General features: G+C 37.9%; 2 protein-coding genes across 2 annotated transcripts; one reads left to right on the top strand and one right to left on the bottom strand.

Moving 5' to 3' along the window:
• Positions 1–4,295: 4,295 nt before the first annotated feature.
• Positions 4,296–5,029, top strand: LOC129769123 (39S ribosomal protein L12, mitochondrial). Its single transcript, XM_055771168.1, has one exon. It carries the CDS (start codon positions 4,406–4,408, stop codon positions 4,958–4,960), a length of 555 nt encoding a protein of 184 aa, XP_055627143.1. The 5' UTR covers positions 4,296–4,405; the 3' UTR covers positions 4,961–5,029.
• Positions 5,030–5,727: 698 nt separating this feature from the next.
• On the bottom strand, positions 5,728–6,835 carry LOC129769157 (eukaryotic translation initiation factor 3 subunit K). The gene is made up of 3 exons (XM_055771248.1): positions 6,651–6,835; positions 6,034–6,473; positions 5,728–5,973 (listed from the first exon to the last, which is right to left on the bottom strand). The coding sequence occupies exons 1-3, from the start codon at positions 6,716–6,718 to the stop codon at positions 5,819–5,821; spliced, it is 663 nt and encodes a 220-aa protein (XP_055627223.1). The 5' UTR covers positions 6,719–6,835; the 3' UTR covers positions 5,728–5,818.
• Between the last annotated feature and the right edge of the window lie 5,869 nt (positions 6,836–12,704).

The following is a 12,704-nucleotide window of genomic DNA, read 5'->3' as shown; positions in this document are numbered from 1 at the left end:
CAGGATTTGGAGTGTTCAACGAATTTTTTAGCACCTCACACAGTCTTCAGAATCCTTGCTCAGTGTATATTGCTGAATTGGCAGCAATACACTGGGCGCTGGACAGCGTCGCCTCACGACCTGTTGAACACTATTACATTGTAACGGATAGTCTTAGCTCTGTCGAAGCTATCCGTTCAGTGAGGCCGGAAAAGCACTCGCCGTACTTCCTTGAGAGAATACGAGAAAATTTGAGTGCTTTAACCAGACGCTGTTATGTCATTACCTTTGTCTGGGTCCCCTCACATTGCTCAATTCCGGGTAATGAGAGGGCTGACTCATTAGCAAAGGTAGGTGCAATTGAAGGCGAAATTTATCAGCGTCAAATCGCCTTCAATGAATTTTACTCTTTAGTTCGTAAAAATACCATCGTTAACTGGCAACGCAAATGGAACGAAGATGAATTGGGCCGGTGGCTCCACTCAATTATCCCTAAGGTTAGCCTCAAACCATGGTTCAAAAGTCTGGACTTGAGTCGGGACTTTATTCGCACCTTCTCCCGACTCATGTCCAATCACTGTTCGTTAAACGCGCTACTCTTTCGTTTTGATCTTGCCGACAGCAATATCTGTGCCTGCGGCCAAGGTTACCACGACGTCGAACACGTTGTTTGGTCGTGCGAGGAGTATCTTGTTGCCAGATCGAATTTAGAAAACTCTCTTCGGGCTAGAGGAAGGCAGCGCAATGTGCCGGTGATAGATGTGTTGGCTGGTTTAGACCTTGATTACATGTCCCAAATATATGTCTTCCTAAAAGTTATCGATCTTCGTGTCTGATTGTCCTTATATCCTTATATTCTCCTTTTCCTTTTCCTTCGCGAGAAATCAAATCCCTTCTTATTAACAATAGAATAAGGTGAAATGTAAAAACATATTAGATATAAGATAGGCTTAAGAATTGAGTGTAATGAATGTGAGTGTGAATGTGAGAGTGAACATTGTCAACATATCCTTTTATCCCTTCCTTTTCCTGAAGAAAATATGTCACCCTTCTAAACTCGAGTAGACCGCGAGTAATCGGTTTTCTACACCATTAACATTAGAATTAAGGAAAAATGTTTATATATACTTGTAACAATACAGTCAGGAGTTTGGCTCCTTTAAACTTATGTAACTGAGCCTGTAAAAATAAACGATTTAATAAAAAAAAAAAAAAAAATGCATATATTACGCTGATGCAGTTTGTGTGTCGTATAAGCGTATAATTTAAATCGATTCAGTACTGCAGTAAATCGTGTTGCATGCTGAAGAAAATCATGAAACAGTAAATCATATTAAATCCTAATAAAGAACATATTACATCATATTGAAATGTCGTTGAAATGCTGATGCACTCGAAAGTTTTAACCGCTGTTGAATTAAATTTCAGCTAGCCGCGCGAGATAGCTGGTGGATGATAATCCAGACGACCGGAGTTCGAACCCACATCGGAGCAGTTTTCACCAAACATTAATCTGTGGCATTTTAAACATATTCCACTCCCAACACAAGTCAATCAAACAATTATTATTTCTACGAACATAAATACTCATATATAAAAATGGTGATTCGTGGGGTTGTAATAAACGTTTCACGAAAATATTTTGCACCATTTGTTTTTTCCTATGTCTGTAATAAATCGTATATAAGTTTGGCAAAAGTCGTATTTGGTGCTTTAACAATTCATGAATATATTCATATTAGATCGCAATTCAATTCCAACATAATCGCTATTATAGCCGGTCAAAGTTGCATATTCATCCAAACAAATTCGGTAGGCATTTGCCATGTATGTATATGGCCTATTGTGCTCCCGTGGCCGAGTGGTTAGCGTCATAACTAACATGCCGGGTGTTCGGGTTCGATTCCCGTTCTGGTCGGGGGAATTTTTCGTCAAAGAAATTTCCTCCGACTTGCACTGTGATCACGCGTATTCTAGAGCTTGCCACTCAGAATGCATTCAAGGCGTGTAACATAGAAATCTCAACTAAGTACTAATAAAAATGCCGCAAGTAATACTACGTTGAGACGGCGAAGTTCCTCTAGGAACGTTAGTGCCATTGAAGAAGAAGAAGTATATGGCCTCCACTTTTGCATGCATATGCCAGTTAGGCGCATTATATGCCAACCAAATTTTAGGGCATATGATGTTATATATACACTTGTTATGCGATTTAATGTTTGCTGGGTAATATCATGCAGCTTTGCGTAAATTCCTCAATAATTAAAAAATATCTTCATATACAATTTTTTTCCAAAATATATATTTTTAGATATAATTTTTGTGAGATTGTTTTACCACATGAAAACACAAAGTTTTCTTTTCACATTGAATACTAATTTGATACGGAGAATTTAGTTTCAATTCACAATTTAAATTTGAAAAGTGATCATTCTGTCTGAAGACTCATTATTATCTTTGACGTTCCACTAACTCGTAAATCGAAGTTTAACGATGTATTGACGTAGGATTACGTCTTTCGGGAACATATTGGGGTACAAATTTAAAATCGAACATTGAGCACATTGCGAAAATTGTTCAATTTCAAACGCTTATTGCTCAGTCATTTCATGATGGATTGATGAATTTTTTGCGTCGTTCGATCTCGGCACTCCATAACAATCATTGATATTGAAGAAAATAATATATGCCATGAAACTAACTATCGAACAATTGAAAAATCTCAACCTCTATCCTAACGGAAATACCCACTTCTGATTGGTCGAAATTGACGACACATGCGGCAGGTCCCTTACAGAGACATCAAATCCAAGCTACCTGGGGGAAATCGGCATTGCAAATGCATAAAAGTAGGGGGAGCTTTTGTTCCCACCGAAATGTGTTCCCTAACAGAGATACCTAAACCAAGCTGGCTGGGGGAAATACATGAAAGTTGGGGGAGCTTTTGCTCCCACCGAAATGTGTTCCCTAACAGAGACATCAAAACCAAATCATTATCAAAGAGTTTACCGATGTAATTCTTCAAACATACCAAAATCAACAGATATCCTAACGGAACCCTACGTCAACTATGCTGTCGTATCTCGGACACAACCCTTCTGTGACTTTTTTATTTCGATATCACCGTGAGGTGTACACTTTTTTCATGCGGAAAAATCGATAAAAAATCGCGTAATTTCGGGCAAATCACGTAAAAAAGATTATCCCATCAACGGCGCGCGCTCGTCAGAACCACACTCACACATGCTCTCGTATAATTTCTTTTCTGCTCTTTCTTTTTCCAACGAAGCGATGGTAGGCAGTGCCAAATTGCGTAATTTCAAGAGAATGCGTAAAAAATCACGTAATATAAATTCACGTAAAAAATCGTGTGAAAAAAGAATCCAGTGTATACGGGAGTAAGGCCCAATATTACAAACATAGCTCCCCCAGACTGCAAACTTTCCATCGTACAAATCAAGAAGTCGATCAAACTATTGGACTATTGGACAAAAAGTATGCAGTCTGCAGGATCTACAAGGTAACTGTTCGACGAATATCATCAGCAACGACCAACGAGTTTTCATTTTTTTATCCAGCGGTCAACCGTAATATATCGCTTCCGTGTAATCGATCCAGCACACAGTGATGATACTGATGTAGAATTGCCTGTGTATTGGCAAAAAGAGGACATGAAAGAACGAATCCATTGGCCATCGTTCTAGCATATAGCGGTAGCAGCGGCAGAAGTGGCAAGAGTGGCGGAAGCGAACATGGCAATGGGTTGAATAGACGCACTCAGAAACCAAAAATTATGAAAGAAAATTACTTTTTTCCATTTCGAATATGTGTTCTGTATAATAAAGTAACATGTTTCTTTTGGTGAGAAATATTGATAATTGTGTTCGATAATGTTCGATAATATTATATTGGAGAGTATTTTTATTATTTCATCCATTCACAACACTGGAACCATCTCGTTCAGGGCCACATAGGGTGGTTTTCATCATATCTCATTCCTCTTCTGTAGATTATATCGTGATACGTACCATCCAATGACTAATGGCCATTTTCAGGGCCACCAAATCATTATCAAAGAGTTTAACGATGTAATTTTTCAAACATTTCCAAAATTACCTTAACATATCCAATAGATAGCCTAACGGAATCCTATGTCAATTATGCAATTGTGTCTCGGACAGAACCCTCCTGCGACGTTTCATCAAATTAATTCTGCTTTTTGCCCGTTGTGAGTGGATAGCCCTTAAATCTGCGCCATCTGAATTTTGAACGAAGCACTACATTGTACTATTGCATAAAACGTATGGCAACAGTTCTAGCTTGACATTACATAACCGATTCTGTCAAAATATACATGCTGTTTAAAAATCGTAACATACGAAAACTTCGATTAGCTTTTTATTCTATTTAACCAATTTGTATCAGGATGTTAAAACTACAAAAAATCACCGGCTTGACTCGCTCCAGTCTGCGTTATATTTCCACTGCAATAAGTACCCGAAATGCTGACGCAGCCGTTGCTGCGCCAGTTGAAAAGCTCACCATTCCAGTTCCCGAAGGAACCGAAAAGCCGGTCAACCCAAAACTTGCGTCTATTGTGGACAGTATTGCAGCGTTAAACCTCTTAGAAGTTTCCGAACTTAGTGGTCTTTTGAAAAAGAAACTAAATCTTCCGGATGCCCCCATGATGCCTATGGGATTTAGTGCCGCAGGTCCAGCAGCGGCACCGGTTGATGAAGACGAGGCTGCTCCAAAGATTGTCAAAACAACCTTCAAAGTAAAGTTGGTCAAATTTGACGAGAAGCAGAAGGTAGCACTTATCAAAGAGGTGAAAAATCTACTGGACGGAATGAATTTGGTTCAAGCGAAGAAGTTCGTGGAAAGTGCCCCGACGCTTGTCAAGGAAGATATTCCGAAAGACGAAGCGGAAAAGCTGAAGGATGCTTTCACCAAAGTAGGCGCGGTTATCGAGATAGAATAAGTATGTTTATAAGTTTATCAATCGTTAGTGTGAATAAAATGTGAAATAAAGGATAATGTTGTGTTTATAGTCATTCACATATGTTACGGCGGTTTTACATTAGGGAGATCTATAGCTATAGATGGATTTATTCACCCGAAAATAGATGTAAACGGGTGAGAATATATATGACACACTTCTTCGAGGTATAAATGTATAGGATGAATAGAATAAATTCAGGCATATGTAAACGCCGGTGAATTTCTCACTGGTGAAAAATCACTGAAGTTGGATGCAGTTCTACTTCAGGTGAATAAATTCACCAAAAATATGAATGTATTCATTATATAAGTTCGCGCTAGTGTAAACGGTTGATGCGATTTCTATAAATCCCATCATATTTCTTCACACGAATATATCACTAGTCTAAACCCACCATTATATTCGTTACATTAATTGTGGTCTTCATAAATACTTTGACCTCGATGTGACAGGTGTTTATTATAGTGGAAACGAGTTGTATTGACTAAATTCATATAGAGCATTGATGTAATGTTTGAAATCCTTTTTCACAATTGAAAAATGAAATTGCTCCTTTTTTGACCCTCTCCAGTGAAATTAGTATTCGGCACTACTTTTAATTTACCGTCATCAATAAAGAATTTGAAAGGTGAACACTATCATATAAGAATAGTTTCATCATAAAGTTTGAATTGTGGCAGCGATTGGAACCCATAAATGGATCACAAATTGCACTCAATTTTGTTGAATGTTAAATGAAAGAAAAATTTATGTTGTTCTGAATGTTTTATTAGGTCCAACAATAGACCCGACCTGACTTATACTCTAGGAATGACCACTGTACGTAAATTCTGATGTTTACAAGCAATTGGCCATCAGAGGTGCAAGATTCTCGAAGTCGATCTTTTCTGTAATGTGTTTCGTCTTAATGTTGCCCTCCTGCATGGCAACCGTTACGTATTGTCCTTCTTCCTTCCATCCATTCTTATTGACCCAAGCACGCAGGACATTATCTAAAACGAAGAAACATTTCATATAGCGCTGAATTTAATGGAAACCCCGACTTTGCTTACCGTCAACATCCCCGAGAAGCCTCACCAGATACTCCTTTTCGATCGATTGGAACGTAATACCCACAACATGACAGACAAACTTCCGAATTGAATCGTAAAATCCGGTGATCTTCTTGAAAAACTGTGGATTATTTGCCACCCGAGACCAGAACAAGGTGAAATCACACTTTTCCAGGATATCGGCTAAGTAGATGATCTCCTTCACCGTATCATCGTTCATTTGGGCCGGAAGCAGCAAACACTTGCACAGAACGAAATCGGTGTGCGGGAAGTTAGTGAGCGATTTGAGAAGGATCGTATAGGTGACATCCAAATTCATCAGTTGGGGATTGAATTGGTACAGCTTCAGGCAGGCCAGATTTGCTTCGAGATCGTACTGATTGTCGCGAGCCTGCTCTTCGACGTATGTTTCAATTACTTTGAGATGCTCGGGATTGTATCTAAAATTGGAAAAAAATATCAATGATTGTTTATTGGTACTTCAAACTTTCAGAAGTGTAAATCGTGAGCTGCAAATTTGTACCTGCTCCAACACACAAAAAATTGTTTATGCATCAGCATCTAGAGGTTAGAATCACGACTACGGAACATTATGCGTCTCAGTGCAAAAAACTTACCGTTCAATACTTTTCAGCATCTCTTGAATTGGCATTACTTTGCCATCTTCCATTTTAACGTAGTGCATGTTTCGTTTTGCTTCGAAAAAAACAGAACTAATTGCAATAAATCGAAATGCGACGGCCACGATACAAACTATTCACCAGGCAAAAGAAAAAGTGGAACTTAACAATCGAATGACATTTCTGTTTAGGTTTGTCTCAACAGGGGTGTCTCAATAGGTAACGTTGCGCTCTCTTCTGGGAAAAAGCGAGAAAATGCTTTTAACTCACTGGTTTCCCATAGATGTCACTGAAAGGAAAATACAGTAAGTTACATTTAATGCGACAGTTAGTTAATTGGACAGACCTGTAATGCGACACGTAAATTTTTACCTTTAATTGGACATTTTTGAAAACATCGAGTTAGGGGCCCCAATTATGGCCCATATTGAAAGTCGCCACCTGACGTCGACACTGTACCACTCTCATCGCTTTCCATCGTCGGTGCCATCGCCCTCGATGGTTTTAGGCTCGCACAACCATCATCAATGGTCAAAAGAAGTATACTAAAAGTCAAGCGGTATGTCCACACTATGTACTTTGTTTAATTTCCACTTTCCACTTTCTTTGATACGGATCAACCTATTTCGGATTGGCTTCGACATGATTCGGGTCGGCTTGCAGTTTGCCACTGTCCCACATTAAAAGAAATTTAACCCCCTTCCTGTTGATCGATTGATCTGAAATTTGGAACACACCTTTATCTCTGTTGTGATTAAAAAACTGTATATTATATGGTCGGTGTTCTGTCAGACCGGACTAAGCAACAAAATAAGAAAAAACTCAGTTAATGGTACAATAAATATAAAAAACTTCAAAAGTGGTTCTCATTATATGGATTATGTAAATTAGAATAAAGTTATATAATTTATCGAACATAACGAAAATAATAATTTACAACTCAATTTTTATTTTCGCTTAATGAGTTCGATTGTGAAGATATTTATGAAAATCGTTCGGCAAACATCATTTGCGTTCACTCGCGGCAAAATACTCGCAGTTCCGCCGCATTGAAATCCGCATCGCATCGCGTTTACTATGCGTAAAGGCGGGATTCCACCTATTCGATTTGATGCATGCTACAAGTCAATGCTTCTTGCTTATTGTGGTGTATCATTTTACGACATAATTGGTCTTGTTGATCAATGTTGGCCTTATCCAATGGCTTGCGGATCGGTGCGACGTGTGTAGCACGACATGTACGACAATATGGAAGCAACTACGTTATTTGTTGACAGTTATCATAATTCACCACAACAATTGAACAACAAAGTTATTGATTATAAAAACAATAACATCAAGACATATGTTGGAGCAGTGCGCGATCGCACACTACTGTGTAGTGGTTCAGGTACGGTTTTGAAGTAATGTTGTAAGGTTCTTCATTCTCTGCGGTGGCTTGATGGAGATGATGCGCCGCCAAAATACATAGAATAAGAAGGTAGTCTACTCCCTGCTTTGTTCAAATGAAGTAAGTAAAAAAAAGAGCAAAAAATAGTAATAAACCATCGATCGAATGCATATGAATCCAAACATTTTTTAATTTTTTTAAATTCTAACACAAGAAAAGTCTCAAAGTTTCGAAATGATGAAAAATTATCGCGCCTGTACTATAAAAATAATGCAAAATTGATAAACAAATATGTGGAAAGATTATATCGAAGCAGTGTCGTTACTGTTCTCGATCCAAGGAGCGAATGCATGGGATAGCTGAAAATATCTCCGATTAGTTTATCTCATTCGAAATTAATCTGTTTCGGCATCGCGGGACGTGGTACTTCAACATTTTGCTGAAGTAAACAAAAACTGTTCAGTATGAAATCGATAAAATATCACATAAAACCTTACTAGCAGTGAAAAAGCGGTACACTATGGTATTTACCGTCGGCTCGACTTGCAATTTTGTTATTTTCTATGATCTTTAGAACTTTTAAAATTGAGAAATATTGAAAAACTTCATAACATCGAACAAATTGAGGATTTTTTATTACTAACTTCCTTGCTCGTGTAACACATGCACTCTCCGTGTTTATACACAGGAAATATCCCTTACCTTCTATTCTACGTACTTTGGATGGGCCGCAACGGTTTTGTGATAGTATTAGTATTTATGCGCTTTTGAAAGGTGCACATAAAGCAAGGCCATAATAAATGTACTATCGGATGAGCCAATACATGAAAACCACTCTGCGGTCATGTAGCTGCGGATCCTCGAATTCCATCCAAAAAGAAATGCAATATTTCAGACGTTTGTGATCAACTTCTCTCTCCCTGTCACTCATGTGAACATTCCTATGTGGTTTTAGCGGCCCTACACTGGAGAAATAGTTTAGTAAAAGCAGCTACCAAATCTTTAGTAGCAAAAACATTGGTAAAATATACACATTTTTTGTAAATATTACTAAAATTGCGTAAAAAAGATGTCAGACGCAATGAATGTTCTTACCAGGAATTCGTATATTTTACTTCATACCATTAGTAAGTTTGTTTTTATCGTCATACCTAACAACTGTGATGTGCGCACTTTGTCTTTTGTCTTTTGGAGACGAAGCGATTCGGAGGTAAGCACTTTGTTTTTATTGAATTCAATTATGTATTCATCTCCCCCGAGAATTTGTTTTCATATTTTCGGCGGGAAAAATATCACAAGAAATTTTGATCCATATTAACATAATTGACCTAATACCATTTTTTTCTTTTTTAGTTTGCCTTAAAATTATATGCAGTTCAATCATTCATCATAAACAAATCGGAGATAAGTATTCATTTTTTTTACATCATTACATCAGTCACCTCGGTCGGGAAACTATTTTCATATTCCCGCCAAGGATAAACATCAGTTATATTCTGTACATTACAACACTATTGACCTTTTTCCTTGTCTTTACAGCTGGCATGATCCCAGACTCGTAATACTTGTTTACCAAAAACCATCCAAGCTATGGGATTGAAGGTAACGGCGAGTTTGTCGCTAAGATTGGAATCTTTCTTCAACACATCATCGACAGTAAAAAACTTAAGGTGAACATACATAATTTATTGCATATTTAATATCATTAACATATGTATTTCTTTTCTTCATAGGGACACGAGAGAACAAAATACGGATGAAACGTGCTAATTCTACCGTCAGTCTGCTAATCAGCTAATGCAAATCAGAGCGATGCAGCAGGAAGAGGAACGGGAACTTGCTTTGGAAATGCTCATCAAATTGAGGTGGTTGAGGCTGCGATTAAAATTTGCCTCTTGTACGCAGTTGTTAGAATGATTCCAACGAGAATTATTGATGTTGTTTATAGAATAAGTTATTAGTATAATGTATTCTAAGTATGTAGAATTAAACGCAATCAAATACAATTTTTAAATTAAAAATAATTATTAAAAATTTTGTCATTATCCCTGATGATTACCTCTCACAAATATGAAGCAAAATTTTCACTGTTATTGCACCAATGTTGGACCAACAATTTGTAGTTTGTTTGACATATGCGCCTACCATTCTTTTTTTGTAACATGTACCAATGATTAGTAGGGTAGAAAATGACTAGAGAATTGGTAACATGTACCAAAAAATTCGTCATATTTACTAAATTTTCCTCTCAGTGTAGGGCATCCATATGGGCACCTTACACGATCAAACTGATTGACAATAAGTGTCTTCAATATCGTGACAGCTAGGCTTTCGACATCCGATCTAACCTCAATCAATATTTTGCCACCTTACACGGTCAATATCGCCCTCAACCCGAGTAAACGAAAATATCCGCGATGGCTAGTGGTGACATTCGAGTTTGGGATCCAAACTATTCTCCATCAGATTAGAAGGCTAAAAGGCAATTTTCAATTGGTAAAATTTGAATGAATATATCTACTTGGTATTATTTAATTAGTTGAAGCGCGTAGTCCTAACTCTAACTTAACCTATTTTCTATGAATTTTCAGATATTCCTGTGTGGCTTATAAAACACAATGTCAATATAACTTAACTTGGGGCTTGACCTATAACGTGTTAGTACCATTATACACCACCGCAAGCGCAACAGTATACAGCCGTTAAACGAGTAACGCTTCACCGCATACACACACACATACACACGAGCCGAATATCTACTCCTCCATATATGATTCGGCACTCTCCCACCGACACAGCACGAGGTAAGTCGCACATTTGGCGATCCTGCCATTCATTTAAAGTGAATCAAGAGTCCTCTATACTTTTGCAATTGCAAATAAGAGGCCGAGCTAAAAGCAAGTGAATTGTGACAACCGCAATGCATTCCGAAAAGAGCCGGAAATGTGTATCAATCGTTTAAAAAACGACGCCATTGGAAAAATGCAAATCTGTTGCAGTCAATGCAAAGCGACGCCATGAAAAACGCTAAATATCAAATTTTGTTTCAAAACGACGCCATTGCAAAAATGCAAAACTGCTATCGTTTCAAAACGACGCTATTGTGAAAAAACGCAAAATTTCAAAGATGCTGCAATCGTTTCAAAACGATGCCATTGGGAAAAAATGCAAAAATTGTAAATCTGCTGCAATCAATGCAAAATGACGCAATTGAAAAATTCAAAATTGCAAAGCTGACTGCAGCAGCTGTGTAAAACGACGCAAAAAAAATGCAAAATTGCAAAGCTACTAGAATCATTTCAAAACGACGCAATTGAAAACATACATAATTGTAAATCTGCGGCAATAATTCCAAAACGACTCCCATAAAAAAATGCATCTGCTGCAGTCAATGCAAAACGACGCCATGAAAAAAATATAAAGCAAAACAAAAAGCTGAATAATTGGCCGAAGAAGCCATATAAAAAATGTTTAGCTAAAAACGCCACAATATCTTTAGTAATCATAATCGAATGAGATCCACCGAACAACCAATGCATACAGTATTCAATGGCTAGTTCACCGGTGTCTTATAGCTAAAATTATGTATGCGGCAAATTGCAGGTTGAAACTCGTAATCTCTACAACATACTTTCGAAAAGCTTGAACTATGACACACGACAGAAAATACATTCGGCCGAAAGAAAACCATAACCCCGCTGAACTCCGATCTGATGATAAAAAACCGTCGCAGGAAACAAATCCCAGCGGCCTCGATGAAAGTACGAGTGATGATAACAGCCGCGAAGGTTCATCGAACTACAGCGCCACGAAGAAGCTGGAAATAAGATCAATGCAAGCGACCGGAAAGGTGTTTCCAGTGATGCTGATGATGAGCCCGCATAGAAGACCGAAAAAACTCAGGTAACCCGAAAGGAAAGCAACATGAGCGAAAAGTTGAGCAACACGAAGATTCTTGCTGATTTCTCGACGGTAGTCGCACTCCAACAGCTTCCTGTTTCAACTGCTAGCCTTCCACATTCATCTATGAGAATTCAAGAGCCTAGGGTTACTACACCATCGCAATACATCAAACCTTTCCCAAGCAGTATCCGAAAATAGTATATATATTGCTGCGTAACTTTCGAGAAGAATATCTAAAGCAATCTACACTCGATGACGGTACATTTGCCGAACGTCTAACATTCCAGAATACGTAGCATGCAAGCACACCTACAGTAAGTTATAGAAAAGCAAAACAAAGAACTGCAATTAAAGGATGCAGAAACAATATTAATTAATAAATCTGTGCCTGTCGCCCGTAACTTCAAATTTACATAGCATAGACAGTTACTAGTGCCTTGATTACAATAACCCAAAAATCAATATTTTCCAAAGATTCAGGATAATGTCTCCTAGAAACATTGGTAATAGTATAATTGGAAGTTTGATGAATGAAGCTTACTTCATTTTTTTCTAATACTAAACATACTGTTCTGCAGTGATTGCAATGGTGGTTGCAGTTGTAACTGTGATTATTTTTTTCTTTGGAGAGAGGGGGAGATGTGTGGCTTATAAAACACAATGTCAATATAACTTAACTTGGGGCTTGACCTATAACGTGTTAGTACCATTATACACCACCGCAAGCGCAACAGTATACAGCCGTTAAACGAGTAACG

The sequence above is a fragment of the Toxorhynchites rutilus genome, chromosome 2, assembly GCF_029784135.1.
Source record: "Toxorhynchites rutilus septentrionalis strain SRP chromosome 2, ASM2978413v1, whole genome shotgun sequence".
NCBI classification, from domain to species: domain Eukaryota; kingdom Metazoa; phylum Arthropoda; class Insecta; order Diptera; family Culicidae; genus Toxorhynchites; species Toxorhynchites rutilus.
This window is presented reverse-complemented; position numbering and strand designations above follow the sequence as displayed.

Excerpts from the sequence above, each read along its gene's own strand:
- LOC129769123 (XM_055771168.1), top strand. The coding sequence starts at position 4,406 with ATGTTAAAACTACAAAAAATCACCGGCTTGACTCGCTCCAGTCTGCGT.
- LOC129769157 (XM_055771248.1), bottom strand. The coding sequence starts at position 6,718 with ATGCACTACGTTAAAATGGAAGATGGCAAAGTAATGCCAATTCAAGAG. Across the intron at positions 6,474-6,650 it reads ATGCTGAAAAGTATTGAACG|ATACAATCCCGAGCATCTCA; the intron begins GTAAGTTTTTTG and ends TTCCAATTTTAG. Across the intron at positions 5,974-6,033 it reads GCTTCTCGGGGATGTTGACG|ATAATGTCCTGCGTGCTTGG; the intron begins GTAAGCAAAGTC and ends TCTTCGTTTTAG.